This window comes from Mus musculus, chromosome 1 (assembly GCF_000001635.26).
Source record: "Mus musculus strain C57BL/6J chromosome 1, GRCm38.p6 C57BL/6J".
Lineage (NCBI taxonomy): Eukaryota > Metazoa > Chordata > Mammalia > Rodentia > Muridae > Mus > Mus musculus.
In genome coordinates this window covers 107,553,065-107,571,591 of record NC_000067.6, presented here as the reverse complement: position 1 = coordinate 107,571,591, position 18,527 = coordinate 107,553,065, and the positions used below count along the sequence as shown (strand labels likewise).

Below are 18,527 nucleotides of genomic sequence, written 5' to 3'. Positions count from 1 at the left end.
CATGTTTTATATTATAGTATGTTAAAAGCTGATTAACCTTATTAAAGAAATACGCCTGACTGTTTTCTGTTTTAATTTGTATGGGTATTCCCATAATGGACATAAGTTCTTACAAATCTGTAATCAAAGAATCAGCCTTTTCTAAGGCTGTTGCCCATTGAAATCCTGAATATGTATCTATAGTATGATGTACATATTTCAGTTTACCAAACTCTGTAAAATGGAAGACATCCATTTGCCAAATATCATTTCCTTGGGTACTTTTTGGGTTACTTCCTGTAGGTTTGGTTATATAATGAGCAAGTAAGATATTGCTTCACGATTTCCTCGTCTTGCTGCCAAGTGATAGAGAATTATTTCTTTAAACTTTTGCTGCTAACATGAAGTTGGGTTTTTTTGTTTGTTTTGTTTTGTTTTTTTGTTTGTTTGTTTGTTTTGTTGTTGTTTGAATTCTGAAGACTCTAGTATACTTTCTATCAAAAGCTGGTCAATTTTATTATTACCTTGTGCCAGAGGGTCTGGCAGACCTGTATGTGATCTTATGTGTGTTATATACAGTGGATGACTCTAATTTCTGATCACTCATTGTAGCTGAGTAAATGCTGAAATCAATTCAGAATCATCCTGAATAAGTCCAGCAGTCTCATTGTGCAAAACCTTTCTACATATTGAGAGTCAGTTACTATATTAAAGACTCTTAGAAATCTGACAATACCATGATTATTATATATAATTCAGATTTGTGAACCAATTTATAGGGACTCTCAGTCACCTTACTTACATTTTCTGATTTAAATCCTGCCTTTCCTGATTTATTAGCATCAGTGTAAAATGTAGGGGGTCCAAAATTTGGAATTCTTTTTATTATACAAGAGACAATCAAATTAATTCTTTTTATGAACTGAAGTTACTGGCTTTTGGGGAAATTGTTGTTAATCTCACCCAAGAAATTATTGCATCCTCCTTGCCAATGTTCATCCTGTGCCCATAACAAGGTAATCTCTGCATTAGTAAAAGGGACCTCAATTTCAGCTGGATCCATTCCAGCTAATTGTCAGTCTCAATTTTCCGTTTAATGTCATTTCAGAGACTTTTTCCATGTAGATTTTTAATTTCTTACTCTCCTGATGTGCTTAAAAATATCCATTCTAAGATACAATCTTCCCTCTGCATGAGAATTCTTGTAGGGGAATGAGTAGAAGGTAAGATAACTAAGGTGTAGTCATCTTTAGATAGATACAATCTAGATGTGTATCCTGCAATTTCCTTTCTACCAGAGCTAATTCTTTCTCAGCCTTTGTTGATAATATACTCAAAATTGCCTCGGACTATTTAAATCTTTAACATCTTGTAAGGTTTGAAATAAACTGCTTAGTTCTTGAGTAGCCAAGATAATTGCAAGCTGTAGCCAGTTAATATCTTCCAGTAACTTCTGACAATTATTAAGAGCCTTTAATTTGCACCTTTTGTGGCCTCACCTATAGGCTTCTTCTATATCCTAGCTAATTAACATAATCTCTTCTTTGCATTTTTTTCAGGGGTGATTTTCAATCTCCTGCAAGGCAAGGTTTTGGTTTTGTTTGTTTGTTTGTTTGTTTGTTTGTTTTAAGTTCATCAAACATTCTTTCCAATATATTCATATCTGAATCAGCCAATAGAACACAGTCCATATAATGATAAATAATAGATTGGGAAAATTGTTTTCAAATCATCTCCAATGGCTGTTGTACAAAATATTTATACAAGGTCTATTTAACATTCCTTTTTGCAGGACTTTCCAATTATATCCTTTTATTGAACAGCTTCTATTGATATAATTAACATTATGAGAAAGGAACTCTTTCCTTATCATGTTCATGTGAATTGGTGCTACGTTCACTCCAGTGCAGTCCGCTTGGTAGGCCTAAAGCCTGAAAGCAGTCATGAGGCAAAGAGTTTCATGGAAACAGCCTCCTGGAACCTTAACATTCCCGTAGCCCATATACACAAAACCTGTCCCTGTATTAGTCTGGTATTTGGATCGAATGCTCTCTGTCAGTATTGTTTTATTATAAGTGCCTTTAAGGATTAATTTTGACATAGCTAAGTCTCCACGAGTTCCAATGGTTCCTAGAAAATCCTTGAAGCTGACAGTGAGCTTGGAATTCAGTCAGAATGTTACCTATTCAGTAACATTCAAATTCACTTCTAGTAGAGACAGTGAAACTAGTTAGGCAGTACAATTTACTTGAAACAGAACTAGAAAAGCTCAGGGGTAGTTTACGTAGTAATTATTTAGGACAATAGCTGAGTCACACCCAAACACAGGAATACACATTGGCCTAGGATATAGGTGGGTTTGTTGCAGGTTTCTTCACTAGGCCCAGAAGAATAACAAAATCAGGTATTTACTAAGAACCCTTGGTGGTGGGTTTAACAATAGACTAGCATTGCATCAGTGCATTCACCTGGCTCCATTCTAAGGGGTAAACAGGGCCTGGCTCCCACCATCTTTTTATGTATGCATTACTTTTTGTTTTGTGTCAATGTAACTTAGCATATGTGTTCCCTGGATTTTCTTGTTTTTCTTCTGTATTAAAAGTCTGGTGTTCCTTTGGACAAAACACATTCAGATTCAGCTCTCTCTCTTTTTTTTCTATTTTTGGGGGGGGTTATTTTTGTTTTTTTTTGTTTTGTTTTGTTTTGTTTTCGAGACAGGGTTTCTCTATGTAGTCCTGGCTGTCCTGGAACTCACTTTGTAGAGTTTCAGGCCGGCCTCGAACTCAGAAATCCGCCTGCCTCTGCCTCCCAAGTGCTGGGATTAAAGATGTGCGCCACCATAGTCCTAGTCTGTCTGTCAATTTTTGCTGACTCCATGTCCACCTGCCAGAACCCCTCATTCCCCACAGATTAAGAGAGGCCAACTGGGGCCAGTCCATGGCAAATTGTGAAAAAGAAATCTTTTAGATCAATCACTATGATAGGCCATTCCTAGAGCAACAAGGAAGGCAATGGTATTCAAGCTGCAAGGAACCCATTGGCTGAATAATCTTATTAATTGCTCTGAGATCTGTCAACATTCTCCATTTGCCAGATTTTGTTTTTTAAATGACAAATACCCAAGAATTCCAAGTGCTGGTGGACACCTCTATATGCTGAGCCTCCAGCTTCTCCAGGACTAGCTGTTCTAGCAGCTTTTACATTTGTCCTAGACCTTCGATCAATCCAAATGGGTTGGTCATTCAACCACCTTAGTGGTAAAGCTGTTGGTGTCTTGTTAGCAATCGCTCCTTGAGGTAAAACTAAATTGTCAGTCTCTGCTATATCTTCCTTATGGACAGCCTGGTCAGTCTGTAACTTTCTTTGATAACATTCATTAACTAATTTATTTTTTTTTTTAGGAGCCTGACCATATTTGTGGCCAGCCTCTAAAACTGAACGGCTATTAATTTGTGTTTTCCGTTGCTGTAGCAGATATCTTCCCCATAATTTAACAGCAATATCAGCCACATATGGCCTTAATTTTCCTATCTGACCTCCAGGTCCTGTAAATTTAAGCCATCTAATGCTTTGGTTTATTTGGGATAAAGTCCCAACTCTTTGAAATTGGACATCTCCTTCTTGAAGTTCCCAACTTACAGGCCAAGATTTTGGAGAGATGATGGTGACATCTGCTCCAGTGTCAACCGTTCCTTCAATCTCAATATTGTTTACTAGTAGTCTTAGTTTTGGTCTTTGATTCTCTATAGATGTATGCCAACATATTCATTTTTGCTCCCCCTTTTGAATTGCCTGTAGAATTTGTCTCAGCCTTGTTATCTGGTCTCAGGACATCTGTTTTTAGAGCAGTGGTATTTAACTGTCCTGAGGAAGAGAACTCTCCCTGTCTGGGACTGGGGCCTGAAAGAGGTCCCCCTGGTAGTTTTTTTTTTGGGGGGGGGTAAGGTGTTTTCCCACTTGTCTATTATTGCCCTACATTCCCTAGACAAATGTCAGCCTTTGCCACATCTTTTACATATTCCAGAAGGCATAGGCTCCCTTTTGGGATTAGTTTGGTTTCCTTTAGTTTAATCTGAGATAACACTGCTCACCACAACAAAAACATTTGAAAATTTGGGTCATCTCAAGGCCTCTAGTGGCAGCTTCTCCTATTAAGGTCATATCAGGCAAATGAGATCTAACATCAGCTGTGTGTCTAATCCACTCATCTATTGATGTTGACCTTGCCCTCGGTGGTCTGATTACTTCCTTGCATTCAGCATTAGCACTTTCAAAGTCTTCAGCCTTTGTCTTTTCTTGCTGATGGATCTGATACACTCCTTTCCACAGCTGAGGTCAACCTTTGCAAAAAGTCACGAAAGGTTTCCTTTGGACTTGCGTGACTTGATGAAATGGTTCAAGTCTTTTCCCCGATTCTGCAAATTTGTCCCAGGCATTTACGGCTGCAGAGAGAAACAATGCCAAGATTTCTTCATCACTTACAGCTTGTACCTCTATCTCAGCAAAGCAACCTTCACCAAGCAGCTGATCTTTGGAAATATCTCTACCACTGGCTCTATTTTATCATGCTATCTCCTTCACCTCTTCTTTCCACCCTGAGAACTCGTGTAAATGTGATGCAGGCCTTAGTATTGATTTTGCCCATATCCTTCCAGGCTTGGATGATTATTCTATTTTTAATAGCCCAAGGTGATGTAATTTGTTTTACAAAAGGTGAATACACTCCTAAATTAGTGACACTTTCCTTAAATTTTCTTAGTTCTAACCCATCTATGGGTTGCCATTCAATTCCTGATAACCCTGTGGATGATCATTGTCTGGAGGTTTTTATTGTATACTCACTGGATAAACTAAAGTTTGTTTTCTAATAACCTTTGGCTAGTTTTCTCTAACATTATCTTCTGTCTCTATCTGAATATTTTCCCTAGTTGTAATGTTAAGTTCCTCTTTAAGGTCTGTGCCCATGCTTCATCTCTCTTTTTGTTGCTCCTCTTGTTCCTTGAGTTCCTGTATTCTCTGTTCAAGATTCTGCTTCCACATTTAATTTTTTTCTTTATGTTGTAATACTAATGTTTTAGCATGTACCTTATTTTGATTTACTAGCTTTAATAAATTATACTCTAGACTCTGCTTTGAAATTTTATCTCTATCTCTTTGGTGTTCAGTCTGATCTCTGAAATTCTGCATCTTTTGTTGTAGCATCTTTTCCAGCTCCTGTTTCCAACCTTTATTCTCCTCTTTCTATTGCTTATCATGATCTATAAAATCCAGAACCTTTAGTTCTAGTGTTTCCTCTAGGCCATGTTGCCAAGTCTTAAGTTTATCTCTCTGTTGCTCAGTCTCATCTATGAACTTCAGCATCTTTTGATCTAGTATCTTTTCCAGCTCCTGTTTCCAACCTTTATTCTCCTGTTTCTGTTGCTTATCTTGAACTATAAAAGCCTGAACTTTTAGTTCTAGTGTTTCCTCTAGGCCATGTTGCCAAGTCTTAAGCGTCTAAGGCATGTAATTTTTTTTTTTCAATCTAAGGCCCTGTCTTTAGAGAAGACATAGTAAATCAAAATAATTAATATTGTAATAATGGTAAATGGCCAGGTGTTTATTTCCTTTAAATCCATCCTTGTCAAACTGTTCAAAATATCATCCAATGAAACCCAAAGTGTGTGTGTGTGTGTGTGTGTGTGTGTGTGTGTGTGTGTGTGTGTGTGTTTAATCAATGCTTAATTCTTATTACCAGATCTGGAGTTTTTTGTACCTTTGTCTCCCTCTGCTGTTCAATTGATTCAGGACACTTCTAATCAAAGAATTAGAAGTCCTTTCTAATTCTTTTATTCACAAGGAGGGGCTGACTGTAGAAAGATCCACAGCTTCTGTGTTTCTGAGTCAGATCTCTGTCTTTTTTTGTGGGTTGCAGTAGGCAGTGTGTGCACTGATCTCAGGAAGCAGGGAGTGGTCAGGAAGCCAGAGAGTGGCTCTACTGTCCCAAATCCTGTTTAGACATGGAGGATACTGGGGAGCAAGCACAGAAAGGCTCCCTCAGGCATAGATGCCACAATCAGCTTTCTCTGTCTGCCAGGGAACTACCTCACAGGCAGTTGTGCTCCAAGATCCCCTATCCCTCCCTAGGCTCAGGGATGGGATGCTGCCTCTGGCTGTAGCTGTCTGCCTAGGGCTTGTGGAGGGAACCTCTCAGCAGCTCTCTGTAGACCCCCCAGACCCAGTCAGCTTTCAATCCACATACTGCCAGGAGCCTTAGATTGCAATGTCAGTCTTTTATGGAGGTCAGGGGGCAGTGGATGTTTATCTCAAGTTAGTTGGGTTCTAAGCCATACCATGGGTGCAAATTTGTTGCAGTAAATCTCCAACCCCAAAAGACCATGTAAAAAAGCACACAACCCTATGATTATATTTATAAACTGTATGCCTAGATTGGGCAGATCTGCTACTATACTAATTTATTCCCCAGCTATGAGATCCCTTGTTACTTGTGGCCTCTCCATGCCATGTGGCTCTGCTCCATCTACCTTCCACCTCATTTTCCTCTTTCCTTCTTCCTCTGTCCTTCCCTTTCTCTTCCTTCACTCTCTAAGACCTCTAGTCTCACCTTTTCCTTTCACTGCCCAATCACAGGCTCAAATAAAGGTTCCTTTATTTGAACAGTTAGAATAGGGAGAATGTTCACATGAAATCACCTAAGTATGTAACCACTCCTCATGAGGGCAGTCCCTCTTGAGGAAGCAGAAATAACAACAGAATATAAACAACACCAGGGCAACCCACAACAGGGAATCTAATCTATTTATATTCAAGATAATCAATGATGAGTGAGGACTTACTAGTGTAATTTTTGTTGCTTACGTTGTAGTTGTTTTGTAAATTGTTTGTTACTGTCTCAAATGGTATCAGTTCCTTTTATTTCTTCTTCTTTCAACTCTATTTCTAAATACTTTGCCTTTTCCAAGGCACAGATTTTATTATTACCTCTTTTAGTTTTTGAGATTAAAATGTAATTATATCACTCTCCATTTTACTTTTACCCCTCCAAACTCTTTTTTTTTCCTTTCAAATTCATGGACTTTTTAAAAACTGTTACCAAGTGCATACATGTTTATACAGTCATATTTCTAAGTATAACCTGCCTAGTGTCTATAATGATACTTGTTTGTATACTTTCAAGGCTGACCATGTTGCATAATCACCTAGTGTGTTCCTTCCTGGAGAAGACCATTTCTCCTGCTCATAGCATTCATTCGTCCCTTATACTTCTTTGTATTTGTTGGAGGTTTCATGATGTCTCTCCCTTCTACTTTGGCATATCTCTAGCTTGTTCTAGTTCAGTGCATATTTTGACAGTCATGTTGGTGAAACATGATGGTTGTAGCTTCTGACATTACTAGAAAAGTAGTGTCACATCAAACTCCATGAGCATCTCTAACTCATAATCTTTACACTCTGTCTCCTGCAATGTCTCCTGAGTGCAGGAGTTGTTTTGTGACTGGGCTCTACAATTTTGGATTTTGGTTGATTTTGGTTTTCTGTACTCCTCTGTAGCTGTTACAATGAAAAGTTTCCTTAATGAGAAGTGTGGACTACATTTATCTGTAGATATAAGAACAGATATTTACAATATAGTCAGGAAGGATACAGGTTTATAATGTGGTAGTTGTAGGTTCTCCTCCAAGATCCATGACTTCACTAGCCTTGTGTCTTACTTAGGATTTCATTGCAGTGAAAAGACACCATGACCACATGACCACATCAACTCTTATAAAGGGCAACATTTAATTGAGGCTGGCTACAGTTGCGGAGGTTCAGTCCATCATTATCATGGCAGGTAGAATGGCACCATGTAGTCAGACATGGTGCTACAGAAGGAGCTGAGAGTTCTACCTCTGGATTGGCAAGCAGCAGGAAGCAAACTATGAAATACATCTTCCAACAAGCCACATCTATCCCAACAAGGCCACATCTCCAAATGTGACACTCTTTTGAGACTATAGGGCTATTTGCTTTCAAACCACCATAACCTGGGGGTAGGTTTCTATACCAGGAGTGGCTTCAATCATGTTGAGAGTTTTTACTTCTTTTATTTTGCTATTATGGATCTCCAAATGCTCATTCATTCTGGTTCCCTCTTCTACAATTTCTCTTTGAGATTTGCAGATACTGTTTTCATCTCTGTTAAATTTCCCTGATGAATCTGAGCTGTGTGTTGGTATTACCTAAGAGTTGACTTCATTTCAAGACAACTGTTCTCAGTTCTTGATTTGAATGTCCTCCCATCTTGCATCAGTACCTGACATCCTCTTTGTCGCATTTGATGATTTCATTGTTCTCAATTTTCTCTTAATTCCGATAGGTTTGTAGAATGGTGAACCATGCCAGGAACTTGGTAAGAGAGAGTGTGTTTGAAACCCCAGTACTCTGGTACCCTGAGCCAGGAGGTAACTCCCTGCTCCCTGTCAGATTCCTGGCCTGGAACAATGTCCACACATCCCACATTGGTTAGGTGGCCCAAAACAGAGTTCTCTATGCTAATGAGGTACCTAGAAATCCTGAGGTTTTAGCCAATAAGCTTGCCTTCCTGGACATTATTCCCTGCAAAAGGTGTTTAATCTCTCATCCACCCTGAGAAGTTGTTATGTATCCATTTTCCATGATGAACAGTCAATAAGTGGTATGGATAGACATGGACTGTCTCTTCCATTGAAACCACCATAGGGAGCCTGGAGAAGGCCTTTGCCCACAGAACCATAGTCTGTCTCCCATAGAAGGCCTGCCTCTCTGTGTTTCCAGACAGCTGCAGCTACCATCACTGATGGGCTAAGCTGGAGCTCCCTATTGTCCTGGCTTAGTTTCATCATCATCCTCAGTCTGTAGGGCCTCAATGGTTCTGGCTTTGCTCTGGGCCCATGGACCCCTAATCCTTCATTCCTGACTCATCTGTGTGACACCACAGTGGCAACTGGGTTCTCAAATGTTACGGAACCCCAATTTCAGCCTCTTTCATCTTAGACTGTGTTTCCTCACCCCCTAAGTACTTCTCTAAAGCCCAGGACCCAACAGAGGCAATACAGGGAGACTTAGCCAAGCACTCCCAGCATTTTGCCACCTCAGTGGAGTGTCCTACACAGCAGTGGCAAAGCAAAAATTCTACCCTCATAGTCTGAGATCTGTGCTTTAGCATTAAACAGTCTGATAGTTACTCTAGTTTTTGCTATCTAGCTTGCTTTGTGATTTTTTTTTTAAATGATGGATTCCCAACTCAGAAGCAATGCTATCTTATGCCACCAGATGGTACCCCAAGCCTAAGTTGCTTCAGATCCTGGCATAATATATTTCTTAAGATGTTCCTCTCCTGAGGAAGAGGGAGAGGTAAAATTGTAAGAGCCAAAGGAGTTGAATTGAAGAGGATGGCCAGAGGAATCAACTAACCAGGGACTCAGAGGGCTCACAGAGACTGAAGCAGCAACTGTAGAACATTCACGAGTCTGTGCTGGGTCTTCTGTACATATATTCTGGTTTTTGGCTTGGTATTTGGGGGTGACTCCTGACAGTAGGAGTCATAGTGTTTCTGTTTCTTTTGCCTACCCTTGGCACCCTTTTCCTCCTGCTGGGTTATCTCCCCGTGCCTTGTTTGTGCCTGATCTTATTGTATCATTTTTTTACTGTGCTCAGTGATGTTCCTGGGAGGCCTGCTCTTTTCTGGGGGCACAGGAACAGAGAGAGGAAAACATGGAGTAGATCTGGGGGGGAGGGAATCATTAGAGGGATTCGTAAGAATGGAAGGAAGGTAAGCTGTAGTTGTGATGTATTGCATGAAGAAAGAATAAATAAATAATAACAACACACAACACACACACACACACACACACACACACAAATTGATTGGTTGTCAACCTGTGGGTAACAACCCTTTAAGAATCAATTGACCCTTTCACAGGGCTCTCCTAAGACCACTGGAAGATATATATTTCCAATGATGTCATTCCTATATCCATCTCCAGGCAGTGTATCCACATGCAGATATGGCCACATGTGAGCACAGAGCATGATGACATCATCCTACCAAACTTTTCATATATACTCCAAGAAGCTACAGGTGTGTGTGATATAATGTCATAACATTGGTGCCATGATGTACTTATATGACCCAGTCACACATGTATAAGGAGCAGCTACTATGGTGAAAACAGCAAAATTGGGGGTAAAACAATATTTTGTGAATTATAATTACTGTGTAAATGTAACATAATGTACTGTGAAATCATTAGTTACTGATAATATGTAATATATTATATATACTGATTATGTATTATATAGAAGCTGTTGTATATAGCATATATACTAATTATATATAATATAATATCATATTATATATTATAACCTGATTAGATATAGTATATGTAATATATATTAACTTTATATAGTATATATAATATATATAACTTTTTAATAGCATATATAATCAGTAACTGATGATTTTTTTTGTTATTGTTACATATATATATACATATATAGGTATATATGTACAAATCAATACACACACATATATGTATATATCATGGAAGCTTAATCTGGATGCTGATTGGTCTTTTTTTATTCTGCTGTGAATAATAAACAGGTATATAAAGCATGGTAAATTATAGGAAAATTGAAAGAAATGTATTGTCTAAAATATGCTATGTATAATCTTTTACATTAGTAAAGCTATTGCTCTATATTGTTTTTTTTTAAAGATTTATTTATTTTATTATATGTAAGTACACTGTAGCTGTCTTCAGACACACCAGAAGAGGGAGTCAGATCTCGTTACGGATGGTTGTGAGCCACCATGTGGTTGCTGGGATTTGAACTCCAGACCTTTGGAAGAGCAGTCGGGTGCTCTTACCCACTGAGCCATCTCACCAGCCCCTCTATATTGTTTTTATTAGAAAACTATCCCATGGCAGTGGATCATGAAGAGAAGGATCTTAAGAAAAGAAAATATAGTAATAACTTTTTCAGTGTGGTTTTACATCAGTAATTAGAGCAGGAACTGAGAAACAACAATGGTTCTTTTGTTTTTGTTTTTTGTTGCTCTTGTTTTTGTTGTAAAGTTCTGTCCCAAGAATCTATGAAGCTGAGCAAACTAAAACACCATTTTGATTGCAAGCATCGAAGCTTTGCCAGCAAAGATATCAACTACTTTGTAACCAAAGCTGATAGAATCAAGAAGCCAAACTTGACAACTGGTAGCAAGTATCACAAACAAAATGTCTCAGATGTGGAACCTTCATATTTCGTGGCACTGAGAATTGCCAGAGCTATGAAACCACATCTTTGATGGGGATTTACTACTGTCAGCAGCCGAAGACCTTGTTCTAGTTATGATAGAAGACAAATTCATCACACAACAGAGTACAGTTTCCTCATCTAAGAACAATGTCTACAGAAGCGTAGACGGCATGTCTCTTGTTATTCTTGATCAGGTAATCCAGAAAATTAAGTCTGCTTCACTTCTAATATTCATCTTGATGAATCTACAGATGTTGCTAATTGTTCACAATTACTGATTTACATGTGACATTTTAATGATGGCAATTTTAAAGATGGGGTTTTTGTCTTGTTTTGTTTTGTTTTTGCAAAGCTCTTGAAATATTACTCCACATGATGTATTTGATGCAGTTGGTTTGTTTCTGAAGCAGCATTAAGATCTCTTGAGAAAAGACTAGAGGTGTTAGCACAAATGGTGCTCATCTGTGCCAGGATGTCCACTTGGATTTAGGTGTTTGGTAGTGAATGTGTCACCAAAAGTGATCTGATTTCCCTTCATGATCCATTGCAAATATTAGCAATGCAGCCATTGCCACAAGAATCACAAGATGGCTTAAGGTCTGTCAGTTTTGTAATGGCCAGCACTTTAGACAGTCAACTGTTTCGCAACTATGAGTTTGTGCCAAGCAAAGCTCGGCTATTTCACATCGAAGGGAGATGGTTGTCAAGAGGACAAGTTTTAGAGGTGTTTTTTGATCTTCTCAATGAACTCAAATCTCTTCTTAATCAGAAGGCAAAACTGCAGTTTGAAGCACTTTTCAGAGATAAAAAGAGCCATCTTTGCCATCTTGTATGAGTTAAATTTATCACTGCCAGAATCAAAGGCAATGTGCCTCACTTTGACTAAAATGATATGCTCATTCCAAATAAAACTTCAGCTTTGAAAAAAGAAAAGAGAGGATGAAAATAAATCTTGCATGTTGCCTCCCACATTTGGTTCTTTTTGAGGAATACGACACAGACCAGACAAAAGGATTGTGATGATATCTTCATTGAAAGAACACTTCTACTTGCTTGCAGGTGAAATTTAATGGAACTTTCCAAATCTACCTGGCATCCCATTTGCATTTGCCTGACACCCATTGACAGTCAAAGTTGAAGATGTTCCTGAGTCAGCACAAGAGGAGTTTATTGGACTTATTAACAGTGATGTAGCAAGAGCTGAATTTTCTACAATGTCAACTACAAAAGTCTGGATCAAGCTTTTGCAGTCACACCTGCCTGAGACTGTGCTGTGCTTTCTTTTTCCATTTCCAAAGACATGTCTTGGTGAAACAGGGTGTCCATTTTGCTGATTGTCAAGTGTTGCAGAGTAGATGTGTGGAAGATGATCTTCATTGTTCTCTTTCGAATATGGACCTGAGAATTTCTGACCTGGTGAGAAAAAAGCAGTCTCAATCTTTGCAGTGGCTTTAGCTTTTCACACAAACTGCTACAAAAATCTCGCCATGTGGTTTATTGCAGTTATATTAAGACTATTACCCATGCTACACCATAATTAAAGCCAAAATTTCATTTATTTGTAATTAGCAATAAACATTTTAGATATATAATTACATATTGTTTTGCAATTAATCACTGAGTTTTAATTATATTCAGTTTATAACAATGACAATATATCCTGCATATCAGATATTTGCATTACAGTTCTTAATGTAGCAAAATTACAGTTATGAAGTTGTAACAAAAATAATCTTATCAGCATCACCACAATATAAGGAGCTGGATTAAATGGTTGTAACATTAGGAAGATTGAGAAACCACTGAATTAAAGAATCCTGGAGGGAACTTTATGGGTGTACCTGGGTGTCTGGAAAGTTACATTCAAAGCCCCTCCTGCAGAGCTAATGCAATGCATATAACCGATGGTGCAACTTTCTTTCTGATGCTTTCACAGGTGAATGTGGACAATATTCAGCCTTCTGGGTGGTCATAAGCCTTAAGCTACGTTTAGTCTAACAGATGTCAAAGCCTTAAAAACATTCAGCACTGGCCACACTTCTCATGAGCTGGTGCAGGAGAGAAGTGAAAAGACCCAGCCACAATTGATGGCTGTCATCAGGTCTTTGTGGCATATCAAAGCCCAATTACTTCTACTGCACCCTTCTGATGAAGTGCAACTTCAGTCAATGTAACAGAATCAAAGGTTTCAGAACTATAGAAAGTAGGGAGTGAAATTGACTCCTTCCTCTGCTGTTCTTTTATGCATGTGAAAATGTGTTTATGTAAAATTGCCCTATTTTAATTAAATCTTTAGATTTTGAATAAAAGGATGTCTGAAAATGAATAAATAATCCACTCCAGAAAATGAACCAGTTTAGGTTTTATTTTTCTTAAAACAGTATTTTTTTATGGCTTGGGAAAAATATGAAGTTGATAGACTATGATTATAAAACAAATGTATTAGAGAATATTAAGGTATAATAAAATGATAGGGCTGAAGATGTAGCTTAGTTGTAGAGTGCTTACCAAGCATGCAAAAGGTTGCAGATCCAAGCCTTAGTATCAAAAAGAAGTTATAAAACATGACCATTTTATATTTCTTGATCTTAGCATTATTAAAAAGATGTTTTAGATGTAACAGAATATGCTTATATAAATAATAAAGTTACTTTTCTTATTCATAAAAATTTTAACAGAAGATGTATTACTTATTCTTTTTCAAATATATATACATATATATATTTATACACACGCACACACACACACACACACACACATATATATATATATATATATCCAATTATCAATTATTTTGGACTCAAAGAATAGTTAAAAAGTTATACAGAGGATTTTCATATGTGTTAAAACAGTTTTTCTCCTAATGCTGACATATGTTGCACTGAGGGGACAAACCAGCAATAGACACATCACTACTAGTGTAATCTACACTTGCCCATACACACTAAAGTACATATCTCATACTTGTCAATATAAGCATTTATAGAAGAAAATATATGTTTCAAGAGTTATTAAATAATAAGATATAAATTTTTTTATAAATATCCTATTGCATTTTAAAGAATTTTCTACACTAATCAACAAATGTGTAATATAAGGGACAACTCAATGATCAGTTAACTCAGGAATTGTAAAGCATTCAGTTAACACACACAGGAATTCATGGAGTTCCTGGTCAAGCTATCTTGAGAGGCATGTGTCATAGGTTTTTAAGGTTAGAGACCATAGCTCCATGGGCACTGTGTACCTTTCAGTTTTCAAAAAACTGAGGTACTCCGTCAGGCAACTAAGCATTCTGGCCGCCTGTGTATCTCTGTGTTCCACTGACGTCATCGAAGTATATAGAAGTTTGGCAGAGCCATTGTTTTTAGTAAACATGTTTCAGTCCACTCTTGTGGAGACCTCTCCAATCTGTCCCAGTTTTCATTTTCACAAACCATATCAGAAGACCCTGGTGCAGTAAGGAGGTGCTGGCGCCTATAGGTGGTGCCTTCAACAGGGGCCACAAATATGGGGATTTAAGAAAAAGAAAAAAAAAAAATAAGGTGAAGCACTCCTGATTGTGGCATACACACAAATATAATAAGCGGGAGATTTAATAAATTGGAGATAAGTGTGGGATGGCACAGATAAGGAAGTGGCATTTGTTTGGAGAAGTTCTGCACAGTTTGTTGCTGGTGGAAAGACATCCCAGAGGAGCAAGCCTGAGACTAGAAGAATCCCACCAGGGACCACAAGGTATAGGCAAGAGTGCACCAAAGACATATGACCCCTACATGGGGCCATGCATATGGGATGACCATCAGTCCAGTGCCATGAGGTCCAGACAGGCAGCCACAATGAGATGATCACCAGGTCTGTGCTTCAAGGGCATGGAGGATGATGTGGCAGACCATGCCTGAGATGACCCCTATCCAGTGCCAATCACCACTTCTGAGATGACCTCAGACACTCATAGACCCAGGGTGCAACTAAGAGGGGCAAGGAAGTGGTGGAGATATGGAAGAGAAAGAGAAACAAAAGAATGAGAGGACAATGAAGAGAGGTAGAATTGTAGAGTTGGGGGTAGTGAGGAACACTATTAATGTGAGCAGCTGGTTATAACATCTGAGGCCATGGTGGAAGACTGACCTGGAGCTAAGCCTGGGTCTGTGGCCCTGCAGCAGTAGGGGGTCTGTTACCACCAAAGGGTAGGCAGAATTCCTTGTTTGGGGCTGCTGGCCAGGGACATGTTGATTTCTGAGGGCTATGCAGAACTGGCCCCAACTCTCACCTGGGTATCATGGGTAAGCTGACACAGATGAGAGAGATTCTATCCTCCCCTCTAGTCCCTTTCCACCCGCATCAGACAGGAGACCTAGCCCTGGGGTCCTATGTACAGTAGAGCTTGCCCTGCTCTTCAACAGCTGCAGCAGCACTCAGGAGAGAGAGCCATGGTTCAGGGGACAAAGGCAAGCCAGAGATGAGGATGTGAATATGGGAGATATGGCCCTACCACTTATCTGCCCTATGGGCAAAGCAGAGATGCTTCCTGACCCTTTGTCACCTGTGACAGACAGGAGAGATGGTCTTGAGGGCATCAGAGTAGAAGAGATACCCCTGCTTTTCACCTACTGTAACGCTCAGGAGAGCAGACCTTGCACTTTGCCTGGGCACATAGTAGAGCTGGCCCTGAATATGAGGGTTGCTATTGAGCTTCCGCCTCACACCTAAAGCATGACCATGGGAAGTCCAGGCCTGCCTCTTATTTACTTTGTGGTGGCATCAGCAACGGAGAGATTCCCTCCCTTCCCTTTTGCCCTTGCCACCTATGGTAGGTGGAAGAGCTGGACCCAGGATAATGAGAGTGGAAGAATAGGCCTTGTCCCTTACAAGCTGTAAAACTCCAGAGAGTGGTCCCCTCACCTCACCTGGGCAAAACACTAGAGCTGGTTCTAGTGGTATGGGGATGGATGAACCAGTCTCATGGGCATGAGAACAGGAAAGCTGTTTCTACCCCTTGCTGGCTATGACAATGGAAGGGTCCGCCTGGGCAAGGCAGGAGAGTTCAACTGTGTACTGTGAATGTGGCAGAGCTGGCAGACTGACCAACTCAATAACTCAGGCCCAGATCCAGGGCTTTAAGTTGGCCCACCCAAACTCTACTGCATCAATCAATGAACTTCTGAAGTGTGTGAAGCAGCCTGTCTTACAAATCCAAAAGGACAGGATCTCCATGACACAGGGCATCATTCAGATATTGGAGAGGAGTCCCAGTGAGGTTCCAGTGCTGATCGTGTAGCAGAAGCCAGCAGCCTCAAACCAGATCAGTGACTCCTTGCAATGACCATTTGCAAACAAAGGAGTGTAGACAAAAGGGTTTACTCTAGGATGTACTGTAACACAGTACAGCTTCCACAAGTGATTTTTGTCCTGTTGAGGGGAGGGTGCAAAGGAAGAGGAGGGAGAGAGATAAGTGGGATTAGGGTTCATAGTATGAAATTCACGAAGAACAAATAAGAACTTTTTTTTTTTAGAAGAAATTATCTACCCATTTCATTTAAGATTGTTAAGGATATTAAGCAGGCTTGTGCTTAATAAGATCCACTGCTTCTTTTACGTCATCTTTCCTTGATTCTGTCCCTGAAAATGTTTTTGTTCCCTCTGATTGGAAGATCTTAGCAAATGCTAACTGAGGGGTTGGGGCATTTACTGTGGAGGGCTGGTTATTCAGAATCATGTCAAAATCAAGCTACTAGAATCAGTAAAATAATGTGCCTACAACTCTTGAAATGTGAGAAGGCATGTACAGTGATGCTCAACAACAAATTGCATATCCTTCTGCAGAACAAAGACAGAGGAACTTTCTAAAATTAGACAGGGGCCTGAGAAATTGTCGGACGGCATGTCTGCCTCTGCCTTGACACAGGGGTTGCCTGAGCACTGCCATCAAGCTGATCAGGGGAGGCACAACCTGTGTTTCCCCAGGTGAGAAACAGTGGGGGCTGGGATGGATGTTGTGGTTCTCAGTCTGTTGTGCACCCAGACACCACTAGGGGTACTGCTGGGAGTTGGAAACTGGGGTCTAAGGGTTTACCCTTACCTCACAGCAATTATGTGGCAGGCAGGAAGGGAAAGGCAGAGCCTGGGGACAGAGGCAGGATTCTTTTTTTTTTTTTTTTTTTTTAAATACGTATTTTTCTCAATTACATTTCCAATGCTATCCCAAAAGTCCCCCATACCCTCCTGCCCACTTCGCTACCCACCCATTCCCATTTTTTTGGCCCTGGCGTTCCCCTGTACTGGGGCATATAAAGTTTGTGTGTCCAATGGGCCTCTCTTTCCAGTGATGGCCGACTAGGCCATCTTTTGATACATATGCAGCTAGAGTCAAGAGCTCCGGGGTACTGGTTAGTTCATACTGTTGTTCCACCTATAGGGTTGCAGATCCCTTTAGCTCCTTGGGTACTTTCTCTAGCTCCTCCATTGAGAGCCCTGTGATCCATCCAATAGCTGACTGTGATCATCCACTTCTGTGTTTGCTAGACCCCGGTATAGTCTCACAAGAGACAGCTATATCAGGGTCCTTTCAGCAAAATCTTGCTAGTGTATGCAATGGTGTCAGCGTTTGGAAGCTGATTATGGGGTGAATCCCTGGATATGGCAGTCTCTAGATGGTCCATCCTTTTGTCACAGCTCCAAACTTTGTCTCTGTAACTCCTCCCATGGGTGTTTTGTTCCCAATTCTAAGAAGGGGCACAGTGTCCACACTTTGGTCTTTATTAGCCCAAAACTTAGGATACCCAAGATATAAGATACAATTTGCTAAACGCATGAAACTCTAGAAGAACAGAGGCAGGAATCTATTTGGTTTTGAGTGAGTGCAGAGAATACAGAGGAGCTGGAAGAGAGGCCTTCTCCAGATTTAGACTTGGCTCTTTATGATAAAGGCTTCCCTTTGCAACCCTGTTTGAAGATCCTTCATAAAGGAGACAGGCCTTGCTTGTCCAAACTGCTTTATTTGATGTCAGATGTGAATGCATACATTTTCCTAAGTGAACGAGGGATTAAATACCTTTTTCAGAAAAGAATGCCCAGAAAGTGAACCTCATTGGCTAAACACTCAGAGCCTATCTAAATGCCTCATTACCATGGAGAATTCCAGGTTTTTATGGATGTGACCAATTGTCATGCTCCTTTCAGTGGGATGTCATGGTTACATGTTCCAGATCAGGTACTTTGGCAGGGAACTTGCCTCACACCTGTCATTCTCAATTTGGAGATTCCCTGGT

At 39.8% G+C, this 18,527-nt stretch overlaps 1 protein-coding gene and 1 pseudogene across 2 annotated transcripts in view; one reads left to right on the top strand and one right to left on the bottom strand.

The window, feature by feature from the left end:
• Positions 10,850-18,527, bottom strand: part of Serpinb10 (serine (or cysteine) peptidase inhibitor, clade B (ovalbumin), member 10) — a 31,749-nt gene continuing 24,071 nt past the window's right edge. For both annotated transcript variants that reach the window (XM_006529597.3, XM_006529598.3), the window contains one exon: positions 10,850-12,669. In XM_006529597.3, the coding sequence (XP_006529660.1) occupies positions 12,323-12,669 (347 nt within the window). In that variant the 3' untranslated portion in view covers positions 10,850-12,322. The remainder of the gene's footprint in view (positions 12,670-18,527) is intronic.
• Gm18249 (predicted gene, 18249) lies at positions 10,919-12,693 on the top strand (annotated as a pseudogene).